The 18,771-nt window shown below is 37.4% G+C and overlaps 1 protein-coding gene across 1 annotated transcript in view; it reads left to right on the top strand.

The window, feature by feature from the left end:
• Faf1 (Fas associated factor 1) overlaps positions 1-18,771 on the top strand; it is a 337,162-nt gene that overhangs the window by 37,283 nt on the left and 281,108 nt on the right. Inside the window, exon 2 of the mRNA XM_028888986.2 lies at positions 9,971-10,039. Within this exon, the coding sequence (XP_028744819.1) occupies positions 9,971-10,039 (69 nt within the window). The remainder of the gene's footprint in view (positions 1-9,970; positions 10,040-18,771) is intronic.

Here is an 18,771-nt window from a genome sequence, read left to right on the forward strand (position 1 = left end):
TGGTAGCGGGTGCTTTCACTGTTACTTGTGATTCGCCTTAGGTTCTTTTGTTCTTTAATATTTGTGCATGGGTTTTGGTTTTTAATAATTGTAAAAGAAATCCATTTCAATAGCAAGATCAGATCTTTAATTTTTCTCTTCCAGTTATAGGGATCAAATCCAAAGCCTTGCACATAGTAGGCAAGCACTCCATTACTGAACCACATCCCCAGCCTCAAATTACAATAGTACATATGATAAATTATTTTAGTTTTATTAGAATACATACATATAGTTGTAAACATATTCATAGTCTTTGACTTACAATGAATTTACCTAATAGATTTTCAACTTTTCCATTGGGTGAATTCAATAGAAACTAGTTTGAATTTTGAATTTTGATTTTTCTCCTGCTATCTTTACATGGTTGCTGGGCAGCAAAATGAAACTTCTAGTCAGCTATGTGGTTGAGTTTATATAACTGATACTCTGCAGAGCACTATGTTGATAAGCTAGAATATGTTGTAGATGTAGATGCATTTTGACATGGTATTTACAGTGGGTGTACAGGAATGTAATCCCACTGTAAGTCTAGGAGCATCTGTACATACACATGTACATAGAATTTACCAAGTAAAGCCGGGCGGTGGTGGCGCACGCCTTTAGTCCCAGCACTCGGGAGGCAGAGCCAGGTGGATCTCTGAGTTCAAGGCCAGCCTGGGCTACAAAGCGAGTCTCAGGAAAGGCGCAAAGCTACACAGAGAAACCCTGTCTCGAAAAACAAAAACAAAAAAACAAAAAAAAAAAAAAAAAAAAAAAGAATTTACCAAGTAAAGCACAAATTAGTCCTAGTTAAGGATATAGCATATTAGTATATAATACTTATAACAACAGATAAATTATATTAAAAGAATGAGGAAAATACTTATCTTAGTTTGGGTTATTAGTGCTATGACCAAAAGCAACTTGGGGAGGAAAGGGTTTATTTGGCTTATGCTTCCACACCCATAGTCCATCACCGAAGGAGGTCATGGTAGGAACTCAAAACAGGGCAGGGACTTGGAGGTAGGAGCTGATGCAGAGGCCTTGGAGGGGTGCTGCTTACTGGCTTGCTCTTTATGGCTTGCTCAGCCTGCTTTCTTATAGAATCCAGAACCACCAGCGCAGGGGTAGTACTACACACAGTCAGCTGGGCTCTCCCATATCAATCATCAATCAAGAAAATGTACCACAGGCTTGCTCATAGCCCATTCTGGTGGTGCCATTTTGTCAATTGAGGTTTCTTTTTTCAGAGTAACTCTAGCTTGTGACAGATTGATATAAAACTAGCCAGCATGTACTCATGTGGAAGACATTATTTTTCTCACTGTAGGAAATACTTGAAGAGATAGAATAATTTACTTTAGGTTGTCTGTTACACATTCTAAACCTGTATTTTTTTCTACTATGATAAAATAAAAAATATCTTTTATTTACCTGCCACACACCCATCTATCATAACCATTTAACACAGAGAATTACAAAGAAAGAAAGAAACCTTCTTAATTCCACACCTTAATGTAAAGATGACATTAATTTAGAAAACAAAATTGGAAGTAGTCAAAATGAAAAAGAAACTGGTATTTCTCAAGATTATGAGATACCATTTATTTTTTAAATATGAAATGAAGTCTTTAGTTTTCACTTAGTTTAGAGCCTTATGGGTTGAAAACGTTGGAAGACTTTTTCCTGAAGTATTCCTTTAGAGGTTTTATTATGCTGAAAATGCATTATAACTTTCCCAGAAATGGATCATTTGCCATGAGACTTGTTTTTCCATGCATTTCTCAGATAGTTAAAATTTTTCAATAAGTGCTGGAACTATTCATTAGAAAGAATAAAATTAAAATAAAAGGAAAGTGTTAATGAAATAAAAAGCTCTGTAATCTATATTTGTTCCTGCCAGCTGCATGAGTCTTTAATAGTAAGTGGGACATCTTAAATATATCTTATATATTTAATATATATTTTTATATATATAGTGAGATATCCCAGAGTACTCAGAAGGCTACTGAAGGATATTGCCAAACAGAACTTTAAAGGAAGCTTTAAAAGCAATCAGTTATTTCCAGGCACTCCAGAACAAGGCTCAAGGATATTTAGAGATATCCAGCATCCAAAATATGAAAAGGTCATAATATTTGGACATAATCACAAGTTATCAAGCATATAAAGAATCAGGAAAGTATTAACCCCTAATCACAAGAAAATCCCAACCAATATAAATAGGCCTATAACTGATAGACTTAATAGTAATGGTCATTGAATGGTACTCTATATCTTACATGCTCAAGAAGGAAGAAAAAAGTGGATCAGGGATATAAGTCAGGTAGGACATGTATAATGTTTTGGATTTGAACCTAGAGGCAGGAGTAAGGAGGAGATATGTATCATGAGAGAACATGTTGTATGAACAAACTTACATAGCATAACATTCTACACACCTAGGCAATATGGTAAAGCACTGTCTTATAGATGGTCTGTCATTGGACAAAACAGTTATATATTATATAGTAAGTCTGTGTATGTATGTGTGTGTATGAACTCGTGTGTTGTGTACCCATATGTATTTATGTGTGTGTATGTATGATCAGGCCATTTCTTAGATAACTACATTGTATTTATATTTTTTAATTTATTTATTTTTATTTTATTTAAAAAATTTTAATCGGTATATATTTATTGTTCATAGTACTATACTTTTTTAGTGAAAACTTTTTATTGAAAATAATTTTTTAAAAGTATATTATATACTTTGACTATATTTGCCCCCTCTCATTCCCTACCCTTAATCCTCCCTTTATCCTCCTAGCTAATCTCCTCTCTTCCCTTGTTCTACTTTCATGTCATATATATAATATATAGATATTTATATAAAGATATTTATTTATATGGCTTTATACATCTATAAAGAATTCTTGGTCTCATTTTATTCACTTACTGTTACGATCTCTAGATCCATTCTCCATCAGATAACATAATTTTCATTACCTATGGCTGACTCAAACTCTGTTATATATGCACACACTATCATTGTGTATCTACACCACAGTTTGTCTAACCATTCATCAGTTGCCTTATAGTCCTTCAGATGTATACCCAGAAGTGGTGTGGATGGGTTATATGGAAGTTTTAGTTTTTAAAATCATCTCATTGATTTCTGAAAGGATGAACGACGCTGGTGGGTTGGCAGGCGCGGCTACGACTACCAAAGTTAGAAAGAGCTTTATTAGAAAGAAATCAGGCCTGGAGAGACAGAAAGATGGCGGGAGCAGAGCAGAGAGGAAACAGAAAGAGAGGGGAGCTCAGAAAGAGAGCGTCGGGGTCCTTGTGTGGCTTTTTAAGGTGGAGATTTCGTGGCCACACAGCGGTATGCAGTCGCCCGAGCCCCCTTGATGATATAAGGTGTTAGACCTGGAAGAGTGAGAGCAGGATCCTAACAATTTCCATTTTCACTTAAATTTCTACTGACATTATATGAGTTGTCTCAGACAGAATATTTCACTTAAAACTAATGTTATTTCTGTGTGGCAACTTCATAACTCAGTGGCCAGGAACCACAGGAATTCTAATTGAAGCACTTCTCAGTTGTTGGTTGATCCTGTGTATTTGAGTGTCTTTGTTTAGAAGCTGCACATGTAGTTGAGCTTGACTCCTCAGTATTTTGGCTCAGATGTGATTCATGTGTATTTATTTTGATATCTTCTCATAGGATCTTAGAAATCCCCTGTGGTGATATTTTATTTGTGCTGAAATGTGGTGATATTTTATTTGTATTTTAATAAATAAAGTTTGCCTGGAGATCAGAGGTCATAGCCAGCCTTACACAAAAGTCAGGTGGTGGTAGCGCATGCCCTTAATCCGATTACATGGCAGGTAGAGTCTTTGTGTGTTCAAGGACACAGCCAAGCGTGGTAACACACGCCTTTAATCCCAGTACCAACCGTAGAGACCTGGAAGTCTGTACAGACAGGAAGTGACGAGGAAGTGAGGTGGCTGGGCTAAGAGCCAATGAGAAGGCAGAACAGCAAGGCAATAAAGGCACAGGTTAGACAGGAAGAAGCTGGTTCTCTTGGGAAACTATGGCGATGTGGTGAGCTAAGGTTAATTGGTGGCTATCACTATTTCTCTGATCTCTATGGCTTTCACCCCTGTATTTGGCTCTGTGTTTCTTATTTAATAAGACTGTTTAGAAATTTGTCTACAACCCCCACCCCGACCAAAACAAACAAACAAACAAACAAACAAAAAAACCTTAGGATAATGATTTAGAAGTGTAAGTAGAAACTCAAAATTAATGATGCTTTTGAAGATATACAGTCATAGTTATCATACCACCAACATTCTTATTATAGTTTCATAGGAAAAGGATCAAGTCATATTCAAGCTCAGTGTCAATGGAAAATAATCCTTAGTGGGAGGAACTATAGAGTTCTGTGGTTCTTATGTTAAAGAATTGGGTTTAGTATCACACCCCTTTTGTCTTGCGTTCACTAGCTTCATCCATTTGAGCATGGTGTGGGGCTGTAATTTATGTCCTCTTCTGGAGCAAGAACATTAAGCCTCTATTCAAAATGGATGTTGAGGCAACATAAAATTGTAAGAATTCACCACATATTCTTGTTAAATGTTTCAATGTGCAACAACTTCCTGTATACACACTATTCAAAATCAAGCATAATCCATGTCTTCTAAAGTCCTGGCAATAATGCAATTTCCCCAATTATAGCAAATCTTATTTTTCTTATCAGTATTTCCTTATAACTAGTATATAATTATAGTTTTGTATTGCATTTATGACTGTCTCTCTAGTTTCTTAGTATGGAGAAGTACTAACACTTCTTGAGAAGGAAGTAACTTTTAGAACAGTTTTGTAAAATGTTGTATATTCTGTTTATATATTTATGATATCTCTTGACTTGTTCCTTTTTTCTTTTCTTTTTCTTTTTTGAGACAGGGTTTCTCTGTGTAGTTTTGGTGCCTGTACTGGATCTCCCTCTGCAGACCAGGCTGGCCTCGAATTCACAGAGATCCACCTGGCTCTGCCTCCTGAGTGCTGGGATTAAAGGCATGCGCCACCACTGCCTGGCTTGACTTGTTCCTTTTAATCTAGATCTTTGATTAGAATAGTTGAACATTTTGCAGGGCATCCATTCTTTATGATTGATACTGTGACTATCATCTTTTATTGTATTAGGAAGCTTTTAATCTGACATTGTCTTACTACTTGTGATGCTTTGTCTGAAAATTTCCAGATAAAAATTCATTTAAGGCTGGGCGTGGTGAATCCCAAGCACTTGGGAGACAGAGGCAAGTGATTTTCTGAGTTTGAGGCTAGCCTGGTTTATACACTGAGTTCCAGGACAACCAGAGCTATATAATAGAGAGACCCTGACTGAAATTAACAACCAACAAAAATCATTTTAAAAGCCAGGTGGTGGTGATGCACACCTTTAATCTAACATTTGGGAGGCAGAGGCAGGCAGATCTCTGTGAGTTTGAGGCCAATTTCATCTACAGAACTAGTTCCAGGACAGCCACAAAGAAACCCTGCCTTGAAAACAGTAACAACAACAACAACAACAACAACAACAAATCATTAAAAAAAAGAATCAACATGGATTGTATAGATATTTATTAATTTTAATTTTTTTAAGATTTATTTATTTATTATGATACAGTGTTCTGCCTGCATGTATGCCTGCAGGCCAGAAGAGGGCACCGGATCTCATAGATGGTGATCTATAGATGGTTGTGAGCCACCATGTGGTTGCTGGGAATTGAACTCAGGACCTCTGGAAGAGCAATCAGTGAGTGCACTTAACCTCTGAGCCATCTCTCCAGCCCTGTATAGATATTTATTAATCCAATATTTCATTCAGCCATTTAAAATTTTACTTTTTATGTGTAGAGAAAAATCTGTTTTAAAATGTCATTATATATCATATGCAAGACTGTTACAGAAGGACATTTTAATATAAATATATTGTATGTTGAATATATCGTTCCTTTATGCCCCATCAGTCTCCATTCTCTCTTCTCACTTCTTTGTTCTCTTTGTTCTCCTAGACAAGTTCACTTCTACTTTATATACACACAGCATCTTATGTATCTCTATAAAAAAAAACATATTTGTCTGAAACTGACTTCATTTGTTTAATATAGTTATCTACACTTGCATCCATTTTTTTGCAAATGATACAGCTTTGCTCTTCTTTGTGGCTGAAAAATTTTCCAGTGTGTAAAAATCATGAACTCTTTATCTACTTCTCAGTTCCATTTCTTAGCTGTTGTGAATGGACTGCAGTAAATATTGCTGTATAAGCATCTCTGTGATGTGTTGACTTGTAATCCTCTTTTTTAAAAAAAATTTACTTAACTTTATTTTATGTGCATTGGTCTGAAGGTTTGAGATCCCCTGGAACTGGATTACAGACAGTTGTGAGCTGCCATGTGGGTCCTGGGAATTGAACTCAGGACTTCTGGAAGAGCAGCAAGTGCTCTTAACCACTGAGTTATCTCTGCAGCCCCTATTCCTTGTAAATACTCAGGGGTGGTGTATTTGAGTCATGTGACAGATTTTTTTTTTTTGAGAAACCTCCATACTAATTTCCTTATTGACTAGACTAGTTTGTATTTCCACCAGCATTGTATTAATCAAGGATTCCTTTTTGTTCATACTCTTGTCAGCATTTGTTACTTATTTTTTAAAGAGTACCATTTTGAATGGGTTGGAATTTCAGTGTGTTTTAAACTTTCATTTATTAGTAAAAGGGAACATTTTTCATGTGTTTGTTGGCTGTTTTGCTTTCATCTTTTGAGAGTTGTCAGTTTATTTCATTAGGCTATTTATTGATTGTGCTGTTTGATTTCTTGTTTTGATTTTTTGAGTTCTTTGTATATTTTAGATATTAGTCTTTAGGCATACACCTAGCGTAAATGTTCTTTAACTTAACAGGCTGTGTATTTACTCAGTTAACTGTGTGCTTTGTTATGAAGAAGCTTTTTAATTTCATGAGGTCCTGTTTGTCAGTTGTTGCCGCCTTTTCTGAACGACTAGAGTTCTGCCCAGAAAACTCTTGGTTTTGCCTATGTCCTAATGTGTTTTTCCTGTAACAGTTTCAGAATTTCATGTCTAACGTTAAGGTCTTTGATCTATTTGGGGTTGATAATTTTGTACAGGATGAAAGATTGGTATCTTATTTCATTCTGCATCTGGATGTCAAGTTTTTCTAGCATCACTTTTTGTAGAGGTTGTCTTTTCCTCAATGAATATTTTTGATCTTTGTTTAAAATAAAAAAGCCAGATGGTTGAAACTCTGAGGGTTTCTATCTGAGTCTTCTAGTCTTCCATTGATTTATGTATCTAGTTTTATGCTGGTATCATGCTGTTTTTATAACTATGAATCTGCAGTATAACTTGAATCGGGTTTAGTGATACCTACTACATCAGTATTTCTTTTGTTCAGGATTGGTTTGGCTATCAGGAAGGTTTTGTATTTTCATATGAATTTTGAAAGTGTTTTTTTCTGCTTTTGTGAAAAATAGTATTGAGATTTTGATAAGGACTGAATTGAATCTGAAGATTGCTTTTGGTAGTACAGCCATTTCCAGAATATTAGCTCTTCTAATCCATGAGGTCTTTCCCATCTTGTATTTTCTTCAATTTCTTTCTTCAATGTTTTATAGTTTTTATTGTAGAAAACTTTTACTTTCAGGTTAGTTTTATCCAGGGTATTTTATTATATTTATTTTGAGGAAGTTGTGAATGGGACTTTACCCCTGATTTTTTTCTTAGAATGTTTTATATATATAATATATATATTACACATATATATTATATATACATACATGCATATGCATACTGCGCGCGCGTGCACGCGCGCATGCGCGCGCACACATACACACACACAGACGCAGTCATTTCATTCTAGTTAATACTCCAAATTGATGACATAAGGAATAGGTTGTGAATTTATGAGTCATCTTTGATCACAGAATAGTTACCAAATTTCATTTGATTTTTAATGAATTTAGGTAACCAATAATAGCTTATTGTCTCCAGTTGATTTATATTTTCATCAGTGACTAAGAGGCAGTGCTGTGGAATAAAAATGTTCTGGCTTTGGAATTCTGTCAATTTTTTAGTCCTGTGATCCTGAGTACATTGCTTAACTTTTTTGCTGGTTGATTTAAATTGTCAGTTTGACACAATCTAGAATCACCTGGGAAGACATTGATTAGACCAGGTTGGTCTGTAGGGCATTGTCTTAATTGATGTTGGAAGACCTAGCCTGAAAGTATTCATGTTTTTGGGCCCTGGACTGTATAAGAGTAAAGAAAACTAGCTGAGTACTAAGCATGCATGCATTGAGTCTCTCTGCTCTTGACAGTGGATGTGATGTGAGCAGCTGTCATGTCCCAGTTACTTTTTTGTCAACTTGGCACAAGTTAGAGTCAAATGGGAAGAGGAACCTCACCTAAGAAAATGTATCCATCAAAGCTCCTCAAACAAGTCTGTGGGGGCATTTTCTTGCCTAATAGTTGATAGAGGAGGACCCAGCTTACTGTTGGTAGTGCCACTCCTGGACAGTTCTGGTTTGTATAAGAAAGGCTGAGCAAACTATGGGGAGCAAACCAGTAAGCAGCATTCCTCCACCGCCTCTGCTTTAGTTCCTGCCTCCAGGATCCTTCCCTGCTTGAGTCCCTGACTTCCCTTCATACAAGGTAAAATAAACCATTGGCATGAAATAAACCAAACTATGGCAAGTCTTAAGAATCTTCTCTTGTGACTTTTCCTGAAGTGATGGACTGTAACTTAGAATTGTGATTTAAAATAAACTCTTTCCACTTAAGTTGCTTTTGTCTGAGTATTTTATCATACCAACAGAATGAAACCAGGACAGTGTCTTTGAAACAGTGATCTTATTAAAATGGACATAATAGCTACTTCAAAAGGTTGGTAAGAGGATTGAATGAAATATATTAATTTGTTGTCTTTTTATGTGTAAGAATTTTAAAGGCCATATTTTAGTTTCTGATTATTGAGAAAATGAAAGGATGATGTAAATTGCTTGGTTCATAATAAATAATGTGCTAGTTAGTTCCTAAGTTTTATGCCGATGGTAACAGATTGGTTTTGTTTGTTCTTTATGGCTTCATTTTCATAATTTGAGAATTGTGTTACTTGAGTGTTCAGTACTGTGTTTGGGTAGTTAAATTCTGTCATTTTGTTTTTGGGTCTTAGGGGAAAATGAAAAGGAACCACCTCTAGGAGGTGTTTCTGTGTCTGCTTCAGAGTGCTATTCTTTGCTTTCTGCAAGTTTTTTGTTTCGTTTTATTTGCTTGTTTGTTTGTTTTTGTGGTTAGGGAGGGAGACAAGGTCGCACTGGGTAGCCTTGGATGGCTTGGAACTCACTATTAAGGCCATATTGGCCTAGAACTCAACAGAGATCTGTCTGCTTCTGCCTCCCAGGTGCTGGGATTAAAATTGTGTGCTACCATTCCTGGTCAAAAAACTGCATTTGTTGGTTCGTTCATTCGTTCGTTTGTTCGTTCGTGTGTGTGTGTGTGTGTGTGTGTGTGTGTGTGTGTGTGTGTGTGTGTGTTTTCTCATGCTATGGTACACATGTGGAGCCAGAGGACATCTTACAGGAGTTGATTGATTCTTTCTATAATGTGCATCTCAGGAATTGAGGTCAGTGTGCCAGGGTTTTGGCACCTTTTATCCACTGGGTCATCTCTCCTGTCCCTGACAGGCTTATTGTAATTGTTAAATTTTGCAAGCAAGAATTTTCAAACTCTTATGTATAAACTGTTCAGAAGTATGAGCCACTTAATGTCTTGACTTCATTTAGATTGTATACAGCTTAAATTATGTTTTATACCAATTACATTTTAAGTCAGACCTCATTTCTAAAATCCTAAACATGCATATTTACTTGGTTTTTAGGCATGTACTGGCATTGAAAACATCGATGAAGCTATTACATTGCTTGAACAAAATAACTGGGACTTGGTGGTAAGTAATTCATTCTTTGACCATTGCTCTAACTTTATGAGTTCTTGACTGGCCTTAATGTTTATGTATATTTAATGTATATTTATTGTAAGTTGTTTTTGTAATTATGTCGCTAAACTTTTATGTTGAAAGTAGGATTCTTTTATATTAATGCTTTTATAATCTGTATTCATTTACTGTTACATTAACATTTTTCTATCTTACTGAGTCTATGGCTGCTCATTTTTTAAATGTTTGCAGAGTGTATCATGCTGTCATAGTAGTAAAATAGTTTTACCATTCTTGTTCTGGTGGGCATTTAAGATTGTTGCAGTAGTTTGCAATACTGTAAACATTACTGTAGAGAACATTCTTACATATGTGTACTTAACCTAGTATTTTTTTCTAGAAGAAACTGAATATATTCAATTTATAACTGAATTTCTGGGCCATATCGAATGAATATTTTTAGGGATTTGGATACTTAAAGCCTAGTGAACTAATGGTTTTATTCATTTATGTTTTTGCCAACTATGTGGAAAAAATTTTTTTCTCTCTTAAATCAGTGCTGCTGCTGTCCCCTCTCTTCTCTCTCTGTCTCTCTGTCTTTATTTCTTGGTCTCGACATCTGTCTGTCTGTCTGTCTCTCTCTGTTTTGTATTTTGGTACAGGAAAACTGAGAAATATTTCTGCTCCCTGAATTGAATCATGCTTTATACTTCCTGTTTTATATCCTAAGAAGGCATGGTATAGATGCCAGTGTCATGATTGGGGAGGATAGGGATGAGAGGCAGCAGCATATTTAGAGCAATGCTTCTGGACTACTTGTCTTGAAACCTTTTGCACTAATAAATATATTGCTTTATTTCATTTATGTATATTTGAGGTAGTCTTTTGGTCAAGCTCATAAAAAACACTGGGGAGGTTACAAGGCTCACTGAGCTGCTCTTCAGTGGCTTTGCCAAGAGGAATAAAGGAGAAAGAAAAGGAAGACTGAGACTATGGGCTATAAATCTGTGATGTTGGAATTTACAGTTAGGAATATGTAGGGACCTAATCTCTGTTCATCACCTTCCTTCCTCCCTTCCTTCCTCCCTTCCTTCCTTCCCTCCTTCCTTCTTTCTTCCCTCCCTCCCTCCTTCGTTCCTTCGTTCGTTCCTTCCTTCCTTTCTGTTTTTCGAGACAGGGTTTCTCTGTGTAGTTTTGGTGCCTGTACTGGATCTCCCTCTGTAGACCAGGCTGGCCTCGATCTCACAGAGACCCACCTGGCTCTGCCTTCCAAGTGCTGGGATTAAAGGCATGTGCCATGACCGCCCAGCCTCATCTCCTTTTCTGTTGGCCTACATTCATTAGTTTTAAAGTTTAGGGTGTTTATTGGCTGTGTGCATATTGTGTGTGAATATTGTCCTGTCCCAGCCTTTCTAAAATATTGCACAAGAATTTCCCCAGAATACATGAGTGGTGAGGTGCTTTCCATGTATTTCTGACTAGTTTGATTTTGGAAAATATTGTCAAATACCCTCTCTTCCTCTTCCTCCCTCCTTCCTTCTTTCTCTTTCCTCTTCCTTCCTCCTCCCCTTTCTGCTTTCTGTTCTTTATTTTCTCTCAGGTTTTTGGGGTGTTGAAACTGGGTCTTACACATAGTAGGCAAGTTTCTTACCACTAAGTTATGCCTCTAGTCCTTTATAGTGTCTTTTACAACTTAAACTTTTTCATTTGAAATCATCTTTTAGCTGGTAATATAGCTTCTACTTTTATTTTCACTGAAAGTTGTATACCTTTTTAGCTTCTACTTGGTATATTTTCTCATTTCTTCTGTTTTCATACAGCATTCACACACACACTCAGACACACACTCAGACGCACGCGCGCGCGCGCGCGCGCGCGCGTGTGTGTGTGTGTTAAATGTAACTTGGTGCCTGTCCTGGATCTCTCTCTGTAGACCAGGCTGGCCTTGAACTCACAGAGATCCACCTGGCTCTGCCTCTGAGTGCTGGGATTAAAGGTGTGTGCCAACAACGCCCATTAAATGAAACTTAAGCATATGAAATAGCACATGACTAGTTCAAACTTTCACGGAACTTTTAATAATGCTGTACTCCATTTTCTGTGGGTTTTTTTTTTTTGTGTGTGTCTGAATTATGACTGTCATTGGTCTACATTTCATGAATCTTATTAGAACATTTTTCATAATTTAAGTTTTTAACTTAGGATGGCAGTGTTTTAAATTTCATCTTTATCTGTCACATCTTTTCTTCATTTCTGTGCATGATTACTAGAGAACTGTAAAGAAAAATGCATTTGGCACTGTATTCAGGAATTGTATGAAATGGAAAACTATTATAATTAAAAGCTTATTCATTGAGTGACCATTGAGTGAATGTCATAGATCTAGTTTTTTACTAGATAGCAATGATGATTTAAAAAATGTAACAAGCTGGGTGTGGTGGCATATACTCTTAATCCCATCCCTCAGGAGGCAGAGGCAGACAGATTTCTTTGAGTTCAAGGACAACCTACTCTTTGTAGTGAGTTCAGGGCCAGCCAGGACAATGGAGTGAGACCCCATCTCTAGCAAGCAAGGAAAAAGAAAAAACAAACAAACAAACAAAAAAACAAAACAAAACAAAAACCAAAAGGAAAAGAAAAATGTAACGCTATGATCTCTAATAGACTTATTTTGTTTTCAGTTATTGTAGTAAATATCTAAGACTAGTTGTTATCTTATGAAGAATAGAAGTTGCATTAGTCAACTTTGCAGTACTGTATCAAACCTGAGATAGTCAACAAGATGAAAGACTTATTTGGCTTACAATTTTGGAGGTTTTAGTCCATGGTTGGTTCACCCTGTTGATTTTAGGTATATGATAAGGTAATATACCATGGCAGGAGCACATTGCAAACAAGTGTTGTTTTTAACAAAAATCTTAATCATTCAATTTTTTCAATAAAGACTTGGGAGCCAGATGCCAGGATGAAAGCCTGCTAGCTTAGAGAGGCAGAGAAAGCACCCAGCTGAACTTCCTCCTCAGCCGACATCCCAGAAGCTTCATTTTCCCACACTGTCTCAAATAAAAAACTCTGCCAACTCAGTGTCCCTCCCTTCTACTTCCTCTGTATCTCTCTATTTTTCCTCCTCACTCCTTATTCTCCGTTTTTTTCTTAATAATCCTATGTTAATTTCCTGTCAACTGATTGCTTGCTCTGTCTCTTGACCTTTGGTTGACTTTATTTAATTCTGTTTATGATATTCAAGCAGAAAGCTCTTGGATTAAAGGTGTGTGCTAGGGCTGAGCCACACTTCCCAGTCTCAGTGTTGACAGTGTGATCAAACATCCTGCAGTAAAGAAGTGACTGCCTTGTGTCATCCAAGGAATAAGGGGTTGTGCTGGGTTCCCACTATCTCCTTCAAAGGCACATCTTCAGCTATGTAACTCCCTCCTAGTATGCTCCATTTTGTATAGGCTTCATGATATCCCACTAACATCTTGGATGGGGGGGGGCAAACTTTCAACATATGTAAGGCATTCAAGATCCAAGCTATAGCAGATATCTATTTGACCAGGACTGGAGGCTAGGAAGTCCAAGGACATGGTTGGTGAAGGCTTCTTGTTGTATCATAAGATGGTGAGACAGAACAAGGCATATAAGAGAGAACTTTTATTTACTTTTTATTTTTTATATAGAAGAAAGAGTTTATTTGGACTTGGGATTCCAGAGGATGAGACTATATGATGAAGAAGTGGAGACAGTAGGCATCAGGCATGGCTGCTGGAGTAGAAACAGAGAGCTCACATTTTAACTTAAAGCATCAAGCAGAGAGAGCAAACTCAAAATGGTGTCTTTTGACTCTCAAAACTCTCCCCCAGTGACATACTTCCTAAAGCTAACATGAAGAGATTTGGATTAATTCCATTGGCAGAGGAAATCTCAAAACAGCCTAGTATACACTCTGTTATGTGGTTTTTAGTGGTAACTCTAATGCAGATTTATAATGAAAAGAAACAAGCTCAGCAAATAAAAAATACAAAATGTACAGATTGAAAAAAGGGAGCACCAGGAAGTGGAATAGAGATAAATCCTATATTCAAGGAAGACTCCCTTAAAAAGCGGTGGTGGCACACGCCTTTAATCCCAGCACTCGGGAGGCAGAGCCAGGCAGATCTCTGTGAGTTCGAGGCCAGCCTCGGCTACCAAGTGAGTTCCAGGAAAGGCACAAAGCTACACAGAGAAACCCGTCTCGAAAAACAAACAAACAAACAAACAAACAAAAAAAAAAAAAAAAATGGAATAAAGAGAGTGGTGACTTCAGGACAAGATCCCATCTAGCTAGATTTCCAAAATTTTGAAAAGGAATTAAAGAAAAGCTTAGAACTGGGTGTGGTGCTACACACCTTTAATCTTAGCACTTGGAAGGCAGAGCCTGGTGATCCTTGAGTTTGAGGCCAGCCTGGTCTACAGAGCAAGTTCAAGGACAGCCAAGCTTAGGCAGTGAAGGTAACAGTCAAAAAATAGAAAGCTGGTGAAGATGTAATTGGATGAGGGGTTCATATTCCAGCCCCAGCAAGCAGCAGAACTTGGCAGCTTTGGCCATGTAGTTCTGGTTTTAGAGGTAAAGATAGAAGAAATGGCTTATGGAATTTGCCCCCTCAACTAAGGTAAGATGTTGAGGCCAAGCATGTGTCAGGGGTGTCCCTGAATGGAGGCCTAGAGAGGCCATTGTATGAAGCTGTGAAGTTGAAGCCTGGATTGCCTTGGAGACCCCAAGATGTTAGAAATGCCAGAGCTGTGGGATACCTGCCAAGGACAGCTGCTACCAGAGAGTGGAACCAGCCCAAGAGAAAGAAGTGTGTTGTAGTCGACAAAGCTCAACAGAATTGGAGATATGAAGAGCATTTTGACATCAGACATGGAGATGCAGAGTTTGGAGTTTGCCCAGGAAGTTTTCAGTCTTTCAGTATTTCCTCACTATGCTCCCTTCCCTACGTTTTGGAATGGCAATGTATATCCTGTGCCATTATATATTGGAAGTATGTAATCTGCTTTTTCAGTTTGATTTTCTGGGTGATTACAGTTAGCAGATTGCATCAATCTCAGAAGAGACTTTGAACTTTGGACTTCTAAATGTTGTTGAGACTGTGATAGACTATGGAGACTTTTAAAAGTTGGAATAAATGTATTTGGATTATGATATAGTTACAAGCTTATGGGGACCAGGGAGTGGAATATGGTAGTTTGAATGTAATTGGCCCCCATAAGCTCATAGGGAGTGTGGCTCAAAGGGAGAAGTATGGCTTTGTTCAAGTAGGTATTGCCTTGTTGGAAGAAGTGTGCCACTGTGGAGGTGGGCTCAATATATGCTCAAGCCATGCCCAGTGTCTCAGTCCACTTTCTGTTGCCTTCTGATCAAGATGTAATCAGCTCCATGTCTGCTTGCACTCTGCCATGGTCCCCGCTGTGAGGATAATAGACTGAACCTCTGAGCTGTAAGCCACCGCCTCAGTTAAATGCTGTGGTCATGCTATTGCTGGGTCTCTTCCCAGCAATAGAAACCCTAAGACATTAGCTTTCTAAAAGGAAGGAATTTGTGCATAGTGAAGAAATATTAGGCCAAAGCAAAACTGAAACCCAGAGAGACCAACTTCAAATCCTATAGCTCCAAGTCTGGTGTAGGCAGCTCTGCCCTTGTAGCTTTGCAGCCTGTAACATACCTCTCTCTCTAGGCTTGGATGCACTCCCTCTGTGCAGCTCTCCCTGATAGATGTCTCATGTCTCTGGCATAACCAACATCTTGAGTCTCCATTGCAACCTAGGCTTTATTTCTAGAGCTTTATGCAGCATCATCTCGAGACTTCCAGATAGGGACTCCCCTGTCATGCATTATGTAGCCCCAGTGGCTCTTTGAAACTATGGTGGAAGATTTTACAACTCATTTACTCATGCATTCTTGCCATGTGGATGACACTGCCAAGCTTGGGTTGGATCCTCACTCTCCTGAACCACATTAGTAGCAGCTTTTTATTGCAGTGCCTTCCAGGAACATTATGCTCTCTTCTATAGGTTGGAAACTTAGCTAGGTAGGCTCTTGCCCTGAGGGCACCTTTTTCTTTATTCCAGTCTTAAGGGAGAGCCTTTTATAACAAAGCTATTCTGTCATTATCCTGTTAATTGGTTGTTAATCTAGTAATGAATGGATGCATTAACAAGGACAGAGCTTTTATGTCCCAGTCACTTCTCAAAGGTTCTACTTTGCACATATAATTAATACATGACTTGGTGCTTTAATCCCCTCTAAGCCCCACAGAGTCTCACTTTGTAGCTCTGGCTGACCTGAAACTGGCTATATAGGCTAGGCTGTCCTGAAACTCAGAGATCCATTTACTTCCTGAGTGCTGGGATTAAACCACTGTGCCAAGCTGCTTAATTTTCTAACATAGGAAATTTAGGGGATACATTCATGCTATAGTCCTAAATGTAGGCAAAGTTTTCCTGTCCCGAAGTTGCTCTCAGATAAACACACTGAAGCATTTATTAATTATAAATGCACAGCCAATAGCTCAGGCTTATTACTAACTAGCTCTTACATTTTAAGTTAACTTATATTCCTTATTTACACTCTGCCACATGGTGGTACCTTTATTAGCATGGCACATTCATCTCCTGCTCCTTCTGTATCTGGCTGGGAACTCCAGACTCTGTCCTTCTTCCTCCCAGTGTTCTCCTAGTCTGGCTCTCCTGCCTAACCTTATCCTGTTCAGCTATTAGCCAGTCAGCTTCTTTCTTAAACTAATCATAGCAACAAATTTTCACAGTGTACAAAAGGATTATTCCACTGCACCTAAACTTGGAAAGTGTCCTGAAAAATGGGTGAGAAACATTGTGTCTTAACCTTGTTCAATAACTTTCTATAGGTAATGCTTGTAAATGTTTTACTATTTTGTTGATTTAGTCACACAGATAACAAATATTCTCTGTGAAAATACAATGTTTCACTTGATATGTACCATCCAGTTCCTGCTGTCTATCTCAGATTATTAACATTTCCCACATAGTCCTGTATTTGTAGTTAAGATAGGATAAATATCATTGTAGTGGAGATTATTTTTTAGAAGATGAAGCTCTATTTTCATTTATATCCACATAGGTAAGTAAATGAGGAAAAATGATTGACAGGGAGTTAGAATTTGATAATCCAAAAGTGAAATAAAATATAAGTAGCACCAATCTTGTCATATTGTATTTTAAGTATTCCATGTTCATAGTAAATGATTTTTGAACTTTACACTCAGTTTTTGCCTATGTTGGCTGATACTCTTTATTTTGTAGAAGAAAAATTATTCAGAGTGCATGCATATATCTTTAGCTACATACTCCAACTGGAGACAAAAATGAGCCAGTTGGTGTGGTGATATTTTGTGTACCCTAATAAAATTTGCATGAAGATCAGAGAGACAAAGGAACAAGCCACAGTTCACTTGAAAGGCTCCAGTTAAAAAAGCCTCTAGCTGAAAGGGAGCCTTTAGTTCCTGTCTCTTCCCGCCTTATATACCTTTCTCTGTCCAGCCATCACCTCCTGGGATTAAAGGTGTGTTTGCTTCCCAAGCAAAGGCGTGAGATCTCACTGCTAGGATTAAAGGCTTGTGATTCCTAAGTATTGAGATTAAAGGTGTGTGCCACCACTACCTGGGTCTGTTTCTCTTTTAGACTGAGTCAATCATGGTGGCTTTGAACTCACAGAGATTCAGACTGATATCGGCCTCCCAAGTGCTAAGATTAAAGGTGTGTGCCACCACTGCCTGGCCTCTATGTTTAGTCTAGTGGCTTGTTCTGTTTTCTGATCTCCAGGCAAATTTTATTAGGGTACAAAATATATCACTACAAGTTGGTATCTACATTTCTGATTGATCTTGGAATTTCTAGTTGCCAAAGATAATTTTGTACTAATAGAAGCTTAAATTAAGTCATGTACACTGAGCAGTAAAGACTAGAGTTTTCACACATATAACCTGTCCTATTTTAAGTTTCATCCAGGTGTTTTGACATTTCCCCTTCATTACTTTTTATTTTTGAAGAAATCTATTTTAATAATTACCTTAAAATCAGGTAGAACAATATCTTTCATCACTACCATGTTCAGGATGTGATTGTAGAGATTCTCAAATGTGAACTACTTTTCTACTTAAGAAGTGTTTTAAACACTTGCAGTTTTATGAATGCTTAAGTAAGTGACATGATGAGTATCCTCAGAAAGCAGCCAAGCATTTAGTATTGGCTATAATCAGTGACCTTCAGACACTTTGGTATTTGTACATCTACTTGCTCTGATAAAGGAGAAATTGCATCAATATTTAAATTCTCAGGTTTTAGCTGCATAGCAATCTTTTATTATTTCCATTTCTTGAGTGCTAGACATGTGAAATCATTTATCTACAGTATTCCATTTCATCCTCACAATATCTCGGAAAAGTAGGTAGGCAGTATTAGTTCATATTTATGTATAGAAATTAATGCTCAGCAAAGTTGACCAAATTGTTTAAGGTGATTTATCTGTTCAGTAGAACTGATTGATTTTTCAGCACAGTCTGTATAGAATTTTCATCGCTTAAAATAATAGTGCTAAGATTATTTTTAAAATGATTATCAGGATCTCTCCATATTCATACTTGGTATGCTTTTTGTCTCTGAACTTTTTCTTCCTACTGTTCTTCTAACTTGATATTTTTAGCTTGAAGAGGTTTTGCTTTGTATGTGTT

This window comes from Peromyscus leucopus, chromosome 2 (assembly GCF_004664715.2).
Source record: "Peromyscus leucopus breed LL Stock chromosome 2, UCI_PerLeu_2.1, whole genome shotgun sequence".
NCBI lineage: Eukaryota > Metazoa > Chordata > Mammalia > Rodentia > Cricetidae > Peromyscus > Peromyscus leucopus.